Raw genomic sequence first — 16,779 nt, 5'->3', positions numbered from 1 at the left:
TGTCAATGGGTAACAAGAAATTGTCAAGGAAACCGATAGTGATATCTTGCCGGAAAATGATCCAAATGCAATGCGGTCTACAACTAAGAAAGATGATCAAGTCTTCAAGTAGAATCCAACTCCACAGGATCCAATGAGCCAAAACTAGGACACACAGAAATAAAAGTTGAAACTGCAAATAGAAAACAAAACATAAAGACAATATTTTTGGTTGATGCAAGATTGCTATGAACCGGAGATGCTCCTGCATCACTTCTAGATGGAAGCAACATGGGGGACATCAATTCATTGTTGGGCGAAAAATCCCTTGATGATGATCTCCCTCTCTTTCATGTTCGTATTTAAGGTTAGCATCAAAAGGATAAAAATATGTAATCTCTTAACTCTCTTTTTTTACTTTCTTATGTTGTGATCAATGAAAAAGTTAGTTAGTGTTAATATACATTGTAAGGTTGCTACTTTCAGTTATGTTATGATCAATGAAAAAGTTAGTTAGTGTTAATATACATTGTAAGGTTGTTACTTTCAGTTATGTTAGTTATTATGTTTTCAATTTTAGTTGAACGTGATTTTAAATAAGAATTGTAATTACTTAGCTTAGAAAAGTTTATTATATTTCTTTTTTAGAAATGTTGGTTGTTATAATGTCCAACACATCTTCTTTTGCCCAGATCCAAGTTTGTGGCTTAGTGGGATATCTGTAGCTTACTATTTATAAATATTTCATTGTTTTGCCGTAATTTTACAATCAATCCAATTCAACTTAAGAAAGAGGCTAATCACAACCATAATCCCATTGAATCCAATTAGAATCTCAGTCTCCTTCCTAATAGGATTGAGACTATCTATCTATTGGGTTCAACCCTCTTTCAATGTATGTGTGTTAATTGGGCTATTTAGTGGTTTTATTATCTTAAACCCTAATTATCAGTTTTCACCATATTACATCTACTTAGGTTGGTCATTTTTATAATTATTTCACACCATTGATATATTGCTAATTTTTATGACTCTAGTTTGGAATAGCTACAGATTGTTGCACTTGGATTTGGTTTCCTTGTATGATGATGTTAGAAGGTCATCATTTTTAGCATTAAATAATACAATAACCATATATTTTATTTGGAGGAGATTCGTGATAGGAGTATTCATTAGAAGAGGTCATATGTATGTGGGTGATGAATATAGTAGTTTCCATGATGGGTTTTGGCAAAATTTTCATGATGATAGTCTTAGGGAAAAAAATGAGGTTAGTTTCTCATATGGATAGGGAGTTTATCAAAATGAAGAAGAGGATTTTGAGGGCAACTCATGAAACTTTATAGTGAAGAGTGTCAAGTATATTCCAATGGATGTTTCAAAGGGTACATAATCTTCCATTAAAATAAATTATTATCTGTAGTTTGGACCTACCATGAGTGTCATGGAATGGATGTTTCTATAAAATAATCCATCATTGTACCTTGGATCTTACATATTAGTTCATGAAGTTGGAAATGACAATCCACAAATTAAGGTAATAAATGAGTTTATTGATGTTCATTTATGTAATATATATGTCAACAATTTAGAGGTGAATGAAAAAGTCGCTTCAAAAAAATGTATTGGCTATTATAGAGGACAAAAAATTATGCTATAACAACATTAATAATAAAAAAAAGACCTACAACATTATCAAAATCCTCACGAGTTTTACCATATATTTGTGCAATTATTCAGTTTGATAGTTGAGCTTGGAAATATATGTTTTTGAAGAAAATTGAAAAATTATAACATGAAAAAGTTGGTTATGCATCAAATATAGTCACACGAAAATTTCTCAACATCTAGTTACACCTCTCAAAGTTTCCTCAAGATGCCTGGAAGGAAGTTGCAACATCTCACATATACATAATCTTGACCTAATATACAATTTGACATGATTGATTATTTTGGCATCAAGATTTTCAAACATCATGTTTCCAATTGCTTGAGGAATAATTTTTTTGGGAAGGGAAGACATTTCATGTCCCCTTTTATAAAAATAACTTACTAAATATACTAAGTCTCACTTTCCAAAAACACTAAGCCAGGGTCATATGACAACTTTGGAAAAAAACTGATTAATTTAATATTTCACTTGTTTGGTGTAATTTCCATATTTTGAACAAATAAATATTAATTTAAATTATGAATGAATATAAAATTTTCTTTTTTGGCAGGGGTATTTTTAGAGTTTTTATGGAATTCTTGGAGGAGAAATTTGATGATTAATTGTCTTTATAGCCAATGGAGTTGATTGGTAATGATAATTGTTAGGGGCTATTTTTGGGTCACCAATTAAACATGATTCTAGATGCAAGGAATGGGAATATTGGACATTTATATTTGTCCATTTGTATATTTAACTCAAAAATGGTCATTTGGGGTATTATAAGAATATTTTTCTTTGATCTCAAATAGCATTTTGCTTGTGGAAACCTTCGGTGGTTGATAAACCATTGGATTTAGAGGATCATGGATGGGATGTTTATGGTTTCAACGTGATATGAGGATGGGCGACCCTTTAATCATATAAATAAGTCTCATCTAGAGGTTTCCATTGTACTTCAAAGGAGTTGCGCTTCTAATGTTTTTAATGTTGTGGGTTTGTAGTGTGATTTATGTAGTTTTTACTATTGCAAGTTTGAGATTTGTTTTGATAATTAATTATTTTGTAGTATTAGTTTATTTTGATATTTTTATCTATACAAACCCTCTTCCAAGTGTCAATATCAAATTGTGTAAGTTATGATGGTTTATAGTGCAATTTTGAGCCTTTTAGATGCCTAACACTTAGTGGAATTGTCTTGTTTGGTCTGAGTTTGTAGAAGTTTCTATAATCAAAATATTGTGTATCAAATTTGAAATCTATAATCAAGTAATTTTTTTTATTAATATGATTGGGAGTTTCATATTTTGCCATTTTTGTGTTGTCGAGTGAAATTAAGTGTGTTAAAATTGATAGTTTTGAATGCAGATTTTTTGTTGAATATAAAAAATGATAAATTTAAGGTAAATAGAAGCTATAGACCATACAAATGCTATTATTTGTTGATATTTACCTATTTGTTCAGTTTGGTGATGTTTCTATTTGATTTAATACTAGATAGTCAAAATCAAGTTCATAGTTGTGAAGAATATTGATGAATCTCTATAGGTATTGTAGTTTTTTTCACAAAAATAAATTCATGAAAGTTTGAACATCATATTTTTCTTAATAATTGTTGTAGGAAAATTTATTATAATCAATTTGACTAAAAAATCTATTGAAAACATTACATGATCATCTTGAACAAACAATGAATTATATTTTTCCTAATGTCATTCTAAGTAGATAAGCAATAAATACTATTGATGCTAAGAGTGGATCTAACAAACAAGATATGCAATGTGTCAAGTTATTGCCAATAGTGTGGTTAGTTTAGAGTATAAAATAGAAAAGAAGGAAAAAGAATTATGAAGAAATAGATATAGAGAGGGAAAGAGATATATATGTAGAGGTCTAGTAAGGGAGAGTGGGAGAGAGAGAAGGGGGAGACATGTCAAGAGAGAGGGGAGAGAGGAAGATAGAGGGATATCGGTAAATAGAGAGGAAGAGATAGAAAGATATAGAGAGAGCAATATAAAGAGATGTAGATGGTGAAATAGAGTAAGAGTACACACACACACACACACACACACACATATATATATATAGAGAGAGAGAGATTCTCTACAGTCAATTTTTGTTAGTGTTATTATCCTCTCACTAAGTATAGTAGACTACACTTGTTGGACTTTGTGGAAAATTGTCATATGGTAATCATTAATTTTTGGTTGTTATTTACAAAGCATTTTTTTGTTTCGTATAATGAACTTTAAATAATCACATTGTCAAGCAAGTATTAGCTTAATTGTTTGTAATAATGAATGTCACTCATTCTCCTTTGAAGGCCAAATGAAGTGATAAAGTAATGGGATGCGTAACACTATTCATATAATGTATATGATAAATATAACTTAACTATATATTTCTAATAAATTGTATGTATATTTATATGTTGAATATACATAAATGTTAAATATATAATATATTTAATGTTTCCATTAACATAATATGTAAAAAATATATTATATTTGATACTGTGCATTATTTTTCCAAATTATATCTAATAATAAATATAATTTAATTATATATTTAATAAATTTAATACATTTATTTAAATAATGAATATGTATAAATACTAAATATATTAAATATTTAATCTTTTAGTTAACATTATTTGTGGATAAAATTTGATCATTTATTATTCAAGATTCTAAGTGTGATAGTAAATACATTGTGGAAAATCAAACATTCAAATAACATGATAACCAAAAGAAATCTCTAATTTTAATTTGGAGAGTATATGGCTAAATGAACTGTTAAATCACAAATTAAAGTTGATGAGAAGTTAAAGTGATGAGTGCTACTACAAAGTGGAAACTACTAAAATATTATTTCACATATAGAGTGATTTAATGCGCCATTAACAACCTCATTTAAATGCCAAGGTCATTCAAATTCATAAATGGGAGAGATAGCTATGACATACAACGAAGCAATAAATGAGTTGATTTGATTTTGTCCTGTCCTTTCTAAGAATTGATTTCATTTTTTTGCATTTATTTATGGGAGAGATAGCTATGACATACAACGAAGCAATAAATGAGTTGATTTGATTTTGTCTTGTCCTTTAGAATTGATTTCATTTTTTTGCATTTATTTATGGGAGAGATAGCTATGACATACAACGAAGCAATAAATGAGTTGATTTGATTTTGTCTTGTCCGTTAGAATTGATTTCATTTTTTTGCATTTATTTATGGGAGAGATAGCTATGACATACAACAAAGCAATAAATGAGTTGATTTGATTTTGTATTGTCCTTTAGAATTGATTTCATTTTTTTGCATTTATTTATGGGAGAGATAGCTATGACATACAACGAAGCAATAAATGAGTTGATTTGATTTTGTCTTGTCCTTTTGAATTGATTTCATTTTTTTGCATTTATTTATGGGAGAGATAGCTATGACATACAACGAAGCAATAAATGAGTTGATTTGATTTTGTCTTGTCCTTTAGAATTGATTTCATTTTTTTGCATTTATTTATCGGAGAGATAGCTATGGCATACAACGAAGCAATAAATGAGTTGATTTGATTTTGTCTTGTCCTTTAGAATTGATTTCATTTTTTTGCATTTATTTTGATTAATCTTGTCATGTCAATTTAATTTTTACACTAATGGAACCAATAGAAATGGAGATAAATGATTTTTTTTAATTATTAAATAAGAAATTTCATCAATTTATACCTTTCATTTTTAAATTGGCGTGCACTTGGTTGTCGATTTACAATTCACTATAACTGATGAAAGTGGAAAAATAAACACTTCAGGTGCTTGGTTATACAATAATGCATATTGTTCTTGTGGAGGTGGTCTCCATAAGTTTAATCGCTTTCAAATGAATGTTGTTGCAGTCTTAGTTAAGAATGACTGCTAGAAAAACATTACATTTTCTTCATAAAAAATATGTGAGTGACTATAGAATTGTTCAAATTTTTAATTCTATATTAATTAGCTAAACTAATTGAAAATTTGAAATAGATAAATACAATATTATATTACCTTTGCCACGAAATAATAAGAACTAATATATAAATTTCCCTAACTTATGCTTGCTTGAACTTAATCATTAAGTGTAGAACAATTAATGCAGATTAATCCGACACAGCTCTTTTACATTAGTCTAAACAACAAATGAGTCCAAGCTAAGTTGACACTTTTTGTATTTTATAATACTAAAAATACTTTGGACAACAAGCACAAGAAATCTCAAATTAATTGCCCTAACGCCTATATTGGGATGGTGTCAAAGGTCTTGTTTGTTTACTCATTTTTCCCTTTGCGTAGCCATTAGGTATCAATACTTTACCTTGGTTGAAATATATTGCCTATGTTAGTCAACAACAATTTTCTTGCTGAATGATTGTTCCAATAACAACGGCGGAGGATTTAGTACGCATGTGGAACATTAATCTAAGCACTATTTTAAACATTTTAAATTGTCATAACGCCTTCACGAGTACATCAATTCTCATATATTTTTTTTTTCCTGTTACATGTCTATGAGCAGTTTTTAACGTCACTAGGGGAAGAGCACTAGTAGTTGAGCATGTACCAATTGTTGTGAGGGTTGTTGATACCTTTTGTTCTAAAAATTGAACAAACAAAACCTATTGTTTGAAACATAAAATATCATTTTTTGTTAGGAAATGAATCAATAGTTGTTAGGAAATGTACTAATATTGTAAAAAGTAACCAATTAGGTGATGTCATATCAGCTACACAACTATTGGGGCCTCTTTTGCACGCCTATTGGTCTCACTGTTTTTTGGGGCTGTTTTGGACACCTTGGAAAAAACCATGCTGATGTGGCACCATACTTGATGATGTGGTGCTGAAAGCTTAGTTATAAGCAGGGGACTTGCCAAGTAAGCTACTGTAAAAATTTGGAAGTGATTTGGAATTTCCACGTAAGATTTTGAGAAGTGCGAAGTTAGGATGCTCAACTACTGGTGCTCTTCCCCTAAGTAAACATTTCATTTTAGATAAATCTTTCATTTCACCAAGGGGACTAACCTTAGTGTCTTTCCTTCTATTTTATGCATAAAATATATCTCACAAATGTTAGAAACATACCATTTGAATTCCTTCCATGTGAGTGTGTATACATATCCTAAATTGATCCTCATTGAGTAGGATGTAGTCGACAAATAAATTGATTGAGGAAAGATGAGCCCCCATCTTGACCACATGGCGATGTTTGAGTGCAAACAAAATCTTTGATACTTCATCAAGCTATTTCAAGCATTCTAAGGAAAGGGAGCTCATCATATGCATATTCATGAAGCCTTTGAAAATTAAAAAATGTGATAAAATTACTTTACAACATATACCATTACCTTCCTTAATCACCTAAGGCTCAAAAACTAAAATTTGGACTTGTCAATTCTTAGAATATTAGCTTCCATATCCATTCATTGGTAATAATAATTATTTTATGATTTTTTGTGTTGTTTTTAATATTTGGTTTTTGAGAGTAATTATTTATTTTAAAAAGTGAATGAATTTAATAAGTTTTATTTATTTTATGAGTAATTTTTTTTAAAGAATAAGAGAATAATTTACTAAATAAAGTAATATTTTATTATAGTAAGAGTTGAATTAAGAAATAAGAAATTTCATTTTATTTTTCAACTAATGAAATATTAAACTTAATTTTTTTAAAATGATCACAGAGTTTGATTTAGATTTATAATTTTCTCATTAATGAACACTCATTTTCTTATTAAAGACGTTTACAAATGGATCTTCTATTAGGATCTTGGTACTTTTTTCAAATATAGATTCTTTTGAATTGAAGAATGTACAATAGATATAATAACATCTGTAGCAAAGAGTTAACATAATATTGTATGTTCAATATAAATATCATCTTTATTGCTAACTTTCTATGAAACCCTATCTGTTCTCTCTATATATGGAACTTGAATATTTTTAAGGTAAGCTATTGGATTTTGGGGGTTATAGTCTCATTTGCAAGTGAAGGAAAATAGCACACAGATGTCCACATGATTATAAATTGGATGCATTCATGGCTAAGAAATACTAAATCCTAATATTGGAATGTACAGGTGATCTGAAGATTGCGAATACACTCTAAAGTTGAAATTATTTAAGTAAATCGGTTCATAAATTTATACATCCCTTGGTTGAATTTCTAAAAGATGTACTGCGTAAGCTTCCTAAGATTTGCTTGTACCAATTTTGGCATTTAGGTTTTATGTTACAATAAGTAATTAACAAATCCATTGCTTAAAATAATGGGATATGACTCTTCCTAACATTTTTTCCTAACCGATTATAATCACTATTTATCAAAGGAATAAGGAAAAAGCTGTGGTTCACAATGTTCAGAGTTGTTTTGTTAGTGTCAGAATCATTGGATTTTATAAGAGTGTTTCAAATAAACCAAAACAAGGATGTAAAAAACTGAACACCATAAAGTGTGGAGAGGAAAAATTATCAACTTAATATACACAGAGGCATCTTAAGAGATTAGAGATGCATAGTCAAAAGAATTTATATGAAATATAATATCATTTAACCCAGTTTTGAAGTGGTGTGATTTGGGTTTGTTTAAAGTTGTAGGGAAAATCTTATGCAAAAACATAATTTATCCTTTTACGAGTCATAAAACTAACAATAGCCAAGCTTTGTCTTAATTTCATATTATAATATAAGGGAACCGTAAAGATTAATTTACATAGTTGCAAATTTATATAGAAAGTCTTCTTATTTTGAAATGGGTGATTAGGAAGCTAGAAGCCTTTTCAATGGTATGAACTACTCCTTCATTTGATGCATAGCATACAGTTTATGGAGACTTGTATAGTCTCTAATAGAAAAAAAAACCCAAACAAGTATAACAAAAGAGAGCGAGCACTAATTCACTTCTAAAACAATACTGAGCGTAACATATTGAAAGACATGGTAAGAGCTTGCTAAAGGACCCTTCATAGACAAACTCATCGATATAAAATATTCAATTGATTAAATTCTTTTGCTAAACGAGAAATCTTTGTAAACATACCTAATTGTTAGCTCCTTCTTAAGACCTTTCACTTTCAATGTCGGATCAAGATCTGTAATTTTTCGACTAACCTTAGTGTTATTGAAAAATCAAAGCCACAGCTTGTTCTGCCAATCATGATCAAAGATCTGTAATTTTAGACTATCACAAAAATTATGTGAAAATTCTAATTTTTTGTGACTTTTTGAAACCAGTTTAACCGTGACCACTTTAACTGCAGCCATATAGTATAGGATATGTAGATGCATCAAGGGAGAGTGGCTCACTATAGGGGCAGGGGCCCTTAGTGGCTGCCATGTAGGTGACTAGATTAATAAGTGATAACATTAATATAAAATTTTGGAATAGGTTTTATTTGGATTTTTCACACATGATAATAAGATAATGATGTGCCCCGTTCATGGCCTCGTGTGCTCCTCTAGACAAAGGGTGAGATTGGGAAGGGCTGTCCACCTGTTGAGCTGGCTTGATTGTACAGCCCTGATGTTTCTCTGTTCTCTCAGCTGAAGATCTCCGATTTTTTTATTTTATTGTTTTTTACGATAGAAAGTAAACAGATAAGAATTCTGTATGTATGAAATGTCGGAGCGCCCCCTCCTTATAATCAAATTTTAATGGTGTTCACTGTTGCATGTTGTTTTTTATTCTATCACCTCCCGTAGATGTGACAGTTTTTGGCTCCTATAATTTGGGCACGTGTTAATGAACTGGACTTTTCAAAACGGGAGATACCCACGTGGCAGTTTTCTTTTCCGTATTTTTGACCCAGAAGTTCCCAATTTAAATTTAACTCCCTCTGAACCGTTGAAAACTTAAGTCTCCACTAGTTCTTACTTACACATGTTCGATAATAACAATGACTCCACATTTACTTGTACATTTAAAAAAAAGACATCCATACGTGCAATTTCTTTGACAAACAAAATAAATACATATATAGATGAAATATTTCAACTTCCTCTTACTTATCAACATATTCATTTTAAGTTGAAATCTATCTACAAGATTTCATAATATTGTTAATAATTAATATTTGAACTATTTTAATTGAGATTTCTTTCTTTACATTCTATTTATTTTATTTTCTCATTTCAATTTAGTCATTCAAAAATGAAAAATATATTTCTATCTATCATTTAAATCATATAATTTCAAAACTAATTTATTATTTAGTCATTTTGTTAACATCATGCATTCATGCAAAACTACGTGCGTGTGTGTGCCTAATCCAATCACACCATGCGCTGAGAAAGCTAGGCAGCCTCTTCTTGAACCACATTCTCACCTTCATACTTGTCAAACACTCATGAACTCAAATTTTCATTAATACATCATCACATAAACCAATAATCAATATTGAAATTAACATGAACATAATGAATAATACATTTCATAATGCATACTCAAAATATTAAAGAAATGTTAACGGTCAACACACCAGTTATTATTCTAAACATTTCAATTATGTCCAATTATTAATTATAAGAAGTCTTATAAAATTTGGGGTCATAAAAAACTTATAAAAATAGAATTACTTTATATGTTTACAAATTATTATGTCATTTTTTTATAATAGATTCATATGATATCCATTAAATAGTAAATCCCATGTGCCTCTTTTTTGATTACAATGATTCTCATTCACAACCTTGCATTATACTAATCATAGTGTTACCAAAACATCTCTCTATCAATCTTGTACTATAATTATAATTTTTTTTAACTTTATAAAAATAGAATTACTTTATAGGTTTAGAGATTATTGATTCTCTTTTTATTAAGAGAAAGGTATTTTGACTTTTATAAAAATAAAATTACTTTATATGTTTGAAGATTATTAAATCTCTTTTTATAAATAGACGGGATATGGTAGTTGTTAAATAGTAAATCACATGTGCCTCTTTCTTCTTTACAAAGATTTCTCATTCACAACCTTCTTATTCCCTGTGTACACTAATATATTTATTCTATTTTAAAATTCAAGATATTAATTTTAACATCAAGCTATCAAATCTTGAACTATAATGTATGTTTTTTTAATAAAAAGAGAATTACTTTACAAATCTTATACTATAATTATAATTTTTTTTTATAAAAATAAAATTACTTTATATGTTTAGAGATTATTGAACCTAAGAGTATTTTGACTTTTATAAAAATAAAATCATTTTATATATTTAAAAATTATTAAATCTATTTATAAAAATACCCAACATAATTAAATAGTAAATATCATATTCCTCTTTCTTGATTACAAATAATTCTCATTCACAAGCTTAAGATTCCTGGTACACTAATATATTTATTATTCTATTTTAATATTCAAGATAAGAAAGGTAGCTTGTGAACTAATTTTAGTGTCACCAAATAGGCAATAGATTTCGGCATCTTGTCTCTTAAATAATCGTCTGCCCGATTAATGAGCTCGCAGGTATTATGGTGTTCTAAATTACACTGCACGAATCTGAAGTTTCCGACAGTTCTCTGTACCAGAAAAAATAAGAGCAAATTTCAGAGATTCTACCATTTGTCGTACAAACTTGCCACAAGTCATATTCTCATAAACACTTTGTCAGCCGCGAACTTTAGCGATTAGAGAGGAGAGCGGCATCCTTCTCGTTTTTTCTTATAACTGTTTTCGTTCACGCTTCCCACACCAGAAGCAACAGCAATTTTGTTTTGCTTTGCAGGACCTAATTTATTTGATGATGTTTATAGTTATGATTGTATGGTGAAGGTGATATTTGTGCTTAATTCCCATCATGAAATCTCTCAACGAACTGTTAACTATACTGCTTCTGTTGTTTGGATCGTGTCATCATTGCCTTTCTTCTCTTCCATTTCTTCGGATCAGCCAGGATTTTCATGCTAATCATTATTCTACTTTCGATCTAGTAAGCCAGTTTTGCATGCTTTGTAACTTGTGTTTCTTTCTTGAGAAGCGATCATCAAACTGATAAATTGTTAACGTTAACAGAGGGATGCTGCGAAGGTGGAGTCAAGTCTTACCAGAGCCCGGGCTTCCATAAGAAAAGCTGCCCTAATGCCGAGTTCTACTTTCAGCAATATCTATCGAAACGCACCTGCCTTTTACCGGTATAATGTTATCTACTGAATTTTGGATTTGATGATTTATGGGTGCTCGAGGAAATCAAATAGATGTTCAAATTACTGTAATTAATAGGTTTGTACATGATTTAATTTGTAGTTTATATATATCATTGTGCATAAGTAACAAAATCAGGTTAATGGGTCTGTAAGAGAATACAGAGTATCAAAAAGTTTGTAAGAAGAAAGAAATCATAGAATTAAATCTTCGAGAGAGTAATATTTTAGTTAGGCGGTTTTTGAAAATTGTGTTCTTATCAGATCTTCCTGATCCATCGTGAAATTGATCTGAAATGTTACTGAAAAATTTAAAGAGTTATTATTTTGGAGAAGGAAAGATGATGGATCATGAACAATGATTAGGAAAGATGATAGATCATGGAGAATGATTCAGAAAAGGAAAGATATGATGATGGATCATATAAAATGATCCAAAATTTTTTTAATACAATGTACCGTCATGAACCGTATAAATTTTATGATTTTACAAGAATTTTTCTTGTTATTGAGAATAACTTAATTGTTATTTACAGGAGCTACGCAGAAATGGAAAAGCGCTTCAAGATTTTTGTATACCCAGAAGGTGAACCACCTCTGGCTCATTGGGGTCCCTGCAAAAGTATATATTCAACGGAAGGTCGCTTCATTCAACAGCTAGAACTACCAGGGGCTCCATTTGTGACTTCAAACCCAGAAAAAGCACAAGTTTTCTTTCTACCTTTCAGCGTAACGATGATGGTGGAGTTTATTTACAGGCACGAAACATATGAAATACCAGAAGTTAGACTGTTTGTTAAAGACTACATTGATAGGGTGGGCAGAAAGTATCCATACTGGAATCGCAGTCTGGGTGCTGATCACTTTATGCTATCTTGCCATGACTGGGTAATTAAGTTTAAATTATAATAAACCCACGACTGGTTGGCAATTGCATGTTGACTTCTCTTATTTTTTTATTTTCATTTTTTGAAGAATTCTCTAAACTTTTTTGCAATTGTTGCAGGGCCCAATTACTTCGTTGGCAAATCCATTTCTCTACAACAACTCCATCCGCGTGCTGTGTAATGCAAATACTTCAGAAGGGTTTAATCCCACGAAGGACGCATCACTTCCGGAAATGAACTTGATAACAGATGGTTACAGCAGTCATCATATGTTTGGCGGTCGACCGCCATTGGAGCGTCCAATTCTTGCATTTTTTGCAGGTGGTGATCATGGAGTTGTGCGTTCTTTGCTGTTCAAACACTGGATCAATGGCAGTGATCCTGATATTCAAGTCCATCAATATCTCCCAAAGGGCAGAAAGCATAAATCTTATCTAAACTATATGAATAATACCAAATTTTGCCTCTGTCCAAGCGGATACGAAGTGGCCAGTCCTCGCATTGTTGAGGCCATCTATAGCGGGTGCGTGCCTGTAATAATTTCAGACCATTATGTTCTTCCTTTCAGTGATGTGTTGAGTTGGGACACTTTCTCTGTCTTCGTTCCACCACCTGAAATTCCAAATCTGAAGAACATACTACAATCTATTCCTACGGAGACTTACGTTAAGCTGCATGACAAGGTGGTGGAAGTCCAGAAGCACTTTCTTATAAATCAGCCTCCTAAGAAATATGACATGTTTCATATGATCATCCATTCTGTCTGGCTGAGACGATTGAATATCATTGTACAAAAATAAGATTCAACAAGTACACTTCAGAGACTTTTTCTCTCCTTACTGTGTGCTATTGTCTATCAAAATTTCCCAATCCTTGTAAATACGAAAATTCTATCAATTTATTGTGGCTATTGTAATCTGTTGAAGATTATTATTTATGTTTCTGTTACAGGTGACTCTATATGAACTAAATTCAAAATTGCAGTCGTACATTTAAAACCCATATCACCTAATTCGTTGGTCAAGCCCTAGAAAAGAAGCCAATAGTCATGCATAGTACAGCTGCATGGCGTGTGAATTGAGACTAATTATGTTGTGGAGTTTATAAATATATACTCTGCATGGCGTGTGAATTGAGACTAATTATGTTGTGGAGTTTATAAATATATACTCTGCATTGCGTGTGAATTGAGACTAATTATGTTGTGGAGTTTATAAATATTTACTCTTCCTCCCCCACATAATCGAATTTATACATTAAAAAAGCTGAGGTAACCATTGATGCATAGTACACCTGCACCGCATCTGAATCGAGACTCGTTATGTCTGATAATAAGACAGTGAGAACGTCATCGTTCCAGTCTTACGCCTGCAATTCTGCAAAAAGGTATTGAATAGAAATAAGTAAGAAATTAACAATCCAAATGCTGAAGCAGCTCTAATATTGAAGATTGCATGAGCTCTGTCTATGTGACGCGTATTGAATTTGATAGACAGGTGTCCAAAAACTGTGAGAAAGTTGCAGTTTGAAGGCTTTGCCGTTTCCATTTGTAAATAATACAAGTAATGCATATAAATATCAATAAATATATTTTTTAACCATAATTAACGTCTTCACTCAATTTTTAAGTATGTCTCAAGACACATAAAAAAAAGTAGTTTTACAATTTACATAGATATTTATAATTATCTTATTTAATTATTCTGAAGTCAAAATATACTTAAATTTGAGATTTAAGCATAGTAATATACTCAAGTCTAAATTGTTAAACCGGATTTTAACTTAAAATTATTAAAAATTATTTCTTCTTAAAATATACTCATTTCATTAGATTTAAGAGCTTAGATATTTTTTTTCTTATGCAAACAATTTTTTGGGTAGTTATTAGGATTTCTATTAGTTAGCTAGTATTATTGCAACAAGTGCCACGTAGTAGCTAGAACTTGCCGTTTTAATATTGTAATAGAAGTAATAAATGTAATAAAATTATAATAATAATAGTAATTTTTTATATCAATGGGCTTTTGACATAGTAGTTGATGATTGAAAAATTAGATTTTTTTTCTAAGTGATGTTGGGTTCAATTTTGATTCATAGCAATTATAAGTGCAACTAGTATATTAGATAAATAAAATAGAAGAAAATTGAACCCTAATATCTTGTTATATCTATTATTCATAAATAGTAATATTTATTAGTTTTGTTTAAATTATTATTACTTTTTATTTTTATTTTTTATTTACATTCTTGTGTCAATTGTTCATATAAGCTCCATGCATATAATTTCAAACTTCATTTTTGGTATCATATTTGGGATGCTTTGTGAAGTCAGGTTAATGAAATCAATATAATTTGTCTATTGTCTTTATTTTTATAACCATGGTATGAGAATGTCAAAAGGTCTTGATGTTTAAGGGCTCTTTCATAGAGTCAAAAGGGAGGATTCTCATTATTTGGAAATTTTGAAAGAGAGTTTAGTTTCTTATTTGTCTCTTAGAAAGCCCCATCTTTTAAGTTCTTACGTGGTATTCATCTTGGGAGGGAGATTTAATCTTCATTTCCAAAATCTCAAACTCAAGTTTAACCTGTGATCAAAGGAGAAGAGCTCGGGTGTTGATTGAGAAAGCCCTAGTTTTCATTCGCTTTAGCTGATTCATGGTGGCCAGAGTTGTCAAGAGACATATATAGAACATAGATTTTATCATCCCAATCGTTGTTCAACATAAGAAGGGCAGATCTTTGATGTATTTTGTAGTCCTCATTAGTTCAAGAATGCCATCCAAGGTTCTGACTATGAATGGAATCAACAAAGAATGAGGTAGAAAATTTGAGTTTGAAAACAAAAGAAAAATTTCATAGTTCAATTTCAGTGAGACAATTGTTGAGTCTCACTGAAGTCAAGAATTTCGACGTAACATAGGAGATCGCCAAGACCTTCCAAGCAACCAACTGAAGTCTTGTTGTTTCATTGACATTTCTGGTTTTGGTGAGACTTTGTCAATGTCTTACCGAAAGGGACCTTTTTGGTAAGAATTTTAAGGAGTCTTGGCAAAAGAATGTATATCGGTGAGACATCAGTGTTCTCCAAGACCAAGTAAGGGGTCAGCTGAAGTTGAAAGGTTTTACCGACAAGTCCTTTTCGGTAAGATGATTGATAAGTCTTGCCAATGACCAAATGAAATAATTGAATTGCAATATCCCCCCATTCAATTTACTTTTCCAAAAACAAACTAATTTCTGCAAATAACAAATCCAAATTCTCAAAAAAATTTCAAGCAATATCCATCAACAAATTGCACAGTCATAGAGAAGACAAATCTTTTCTGGAAACCAAACTTCGAAGGAGAAAATAAAACCAACCTACAACCGCAATCCAAAAAGGGTTGAAAATATGAAGAAGAGAATTCCCCAACAATCCAAGCTTCAATCCTAATCCAATTTGAAATCCAAATTTCCATAAATCTGCCAGATGATTAACCCTGACAACATTCACATAAAACCAGTTAAATAAAAATTCAAACTCAAAAATTTAGAAATATTCGACCAATAAGAAAATTCCCAAAACATTGTAATTTACCTATATCTCATAGTTTCGAGAAATATATTATTCACCTGTATTATTTACCTACCAATTGAAAATCAACCAATCACACGCAAGGGTAGGTAAACTTTATATTATATGCAATTACCAATAAAATAATACTTGTATAAACATATTTAATAATAATCCATCCCCGATAAAAAACAAATAAAGAAATTAAATAAATAAAACCATATAAATAGGGATTCTCCAATAAAATATAAAATCAATTATTTAATAAACAATAAATAAATTGATAAAGTCAATAAATCAAAATTCAATAATAAATTATCAATTAAATAAAACAAAGAAACAATAAATAAATAAATCATTCAACAATAAATCAACATAAATTAATAATAAATTAATATTAAATAAATCATTAAATAAATACTGAATTAGCCATTCAAATAAATCAATATCAACAATAATTAATTTAATAAATAAATCAAACAATAAATAAATAGATAATCAATAAATCACAAATAAATAATAATTAAATCA

General features: G+C 30.2%; 1 protein-coding gene across 1 annotated transcript; it reads left to right on the top strand.

Moving 5' to 3' along the window:
- Positions 1–11,136: 11,136 nt before the first annotated feature.
- On the top strand, positions 11,137–13,613 carry LOC131067853 (probable glycosyltransferase At5g03795). Its single transcript, XM_058003026.2, has 4 exons — positions 11,137–11,597; positions 11,681–11,799; positions 12,345–12,696; positions 12,815–13,613. Exons 1-4 carry the CDS (start codon positions 11,466–11,468, stop codon positions 13,493–13,495), a joined length of 1,284 nt encoding a protein of 427 aa, XP_057859009.2. The 5' UTR covers positions 11,137–11,465; the 3' UTR covers positions 13,496–13,613.
- The last annotated feature ends 3,166 nt before the right edge of the window (positions 13,614–16,779 follow it).

This window comes from Cryptomeria japonica, chromosome 8 (genome assembly GCF_030272615.1).
Source record: "Cryptomeria japonica chromosome 8, Sugi_1.0, whole genome shotgun sequence".
NCBI classification, from domain to species: domain Eukaryota; kingdom Viridiplantae; phylum Streptophyta; class Pinopsida; order Cupressales; family Cupressaceae; genus Cryptomeria; species Cryptomeria japonica.
Note: the sequence above shows the minus strand (reverse complement) of the source record. Positions and strands in the feature narration are given on the sequence as shown.

Bases quoted from the DNA above. Each gene is read 5' to 3' on its own strand.
- LOC131067853 (XM_058003026.2), top strand. From the start codon at position 11,466: ATGAAATCTCTCAACGAACTGTTAACTATACTGCTTCTGTTGTTTGGA. The intron at 11,598-11,680 runs GTAAGCCAGTTT...TAACGTTAACAG, and splicing joins ATTATTCTACTTTCGATCTA to AGGGATGCTGCGAAGGTGGA. The intron at 12,697-12,814 runs GTAATTAAGTTT...CAATTGTTGCAG, and splicing joins TGCTATCTTGCCATGACTGG to GGCCCAATTACTTCGTTGGC.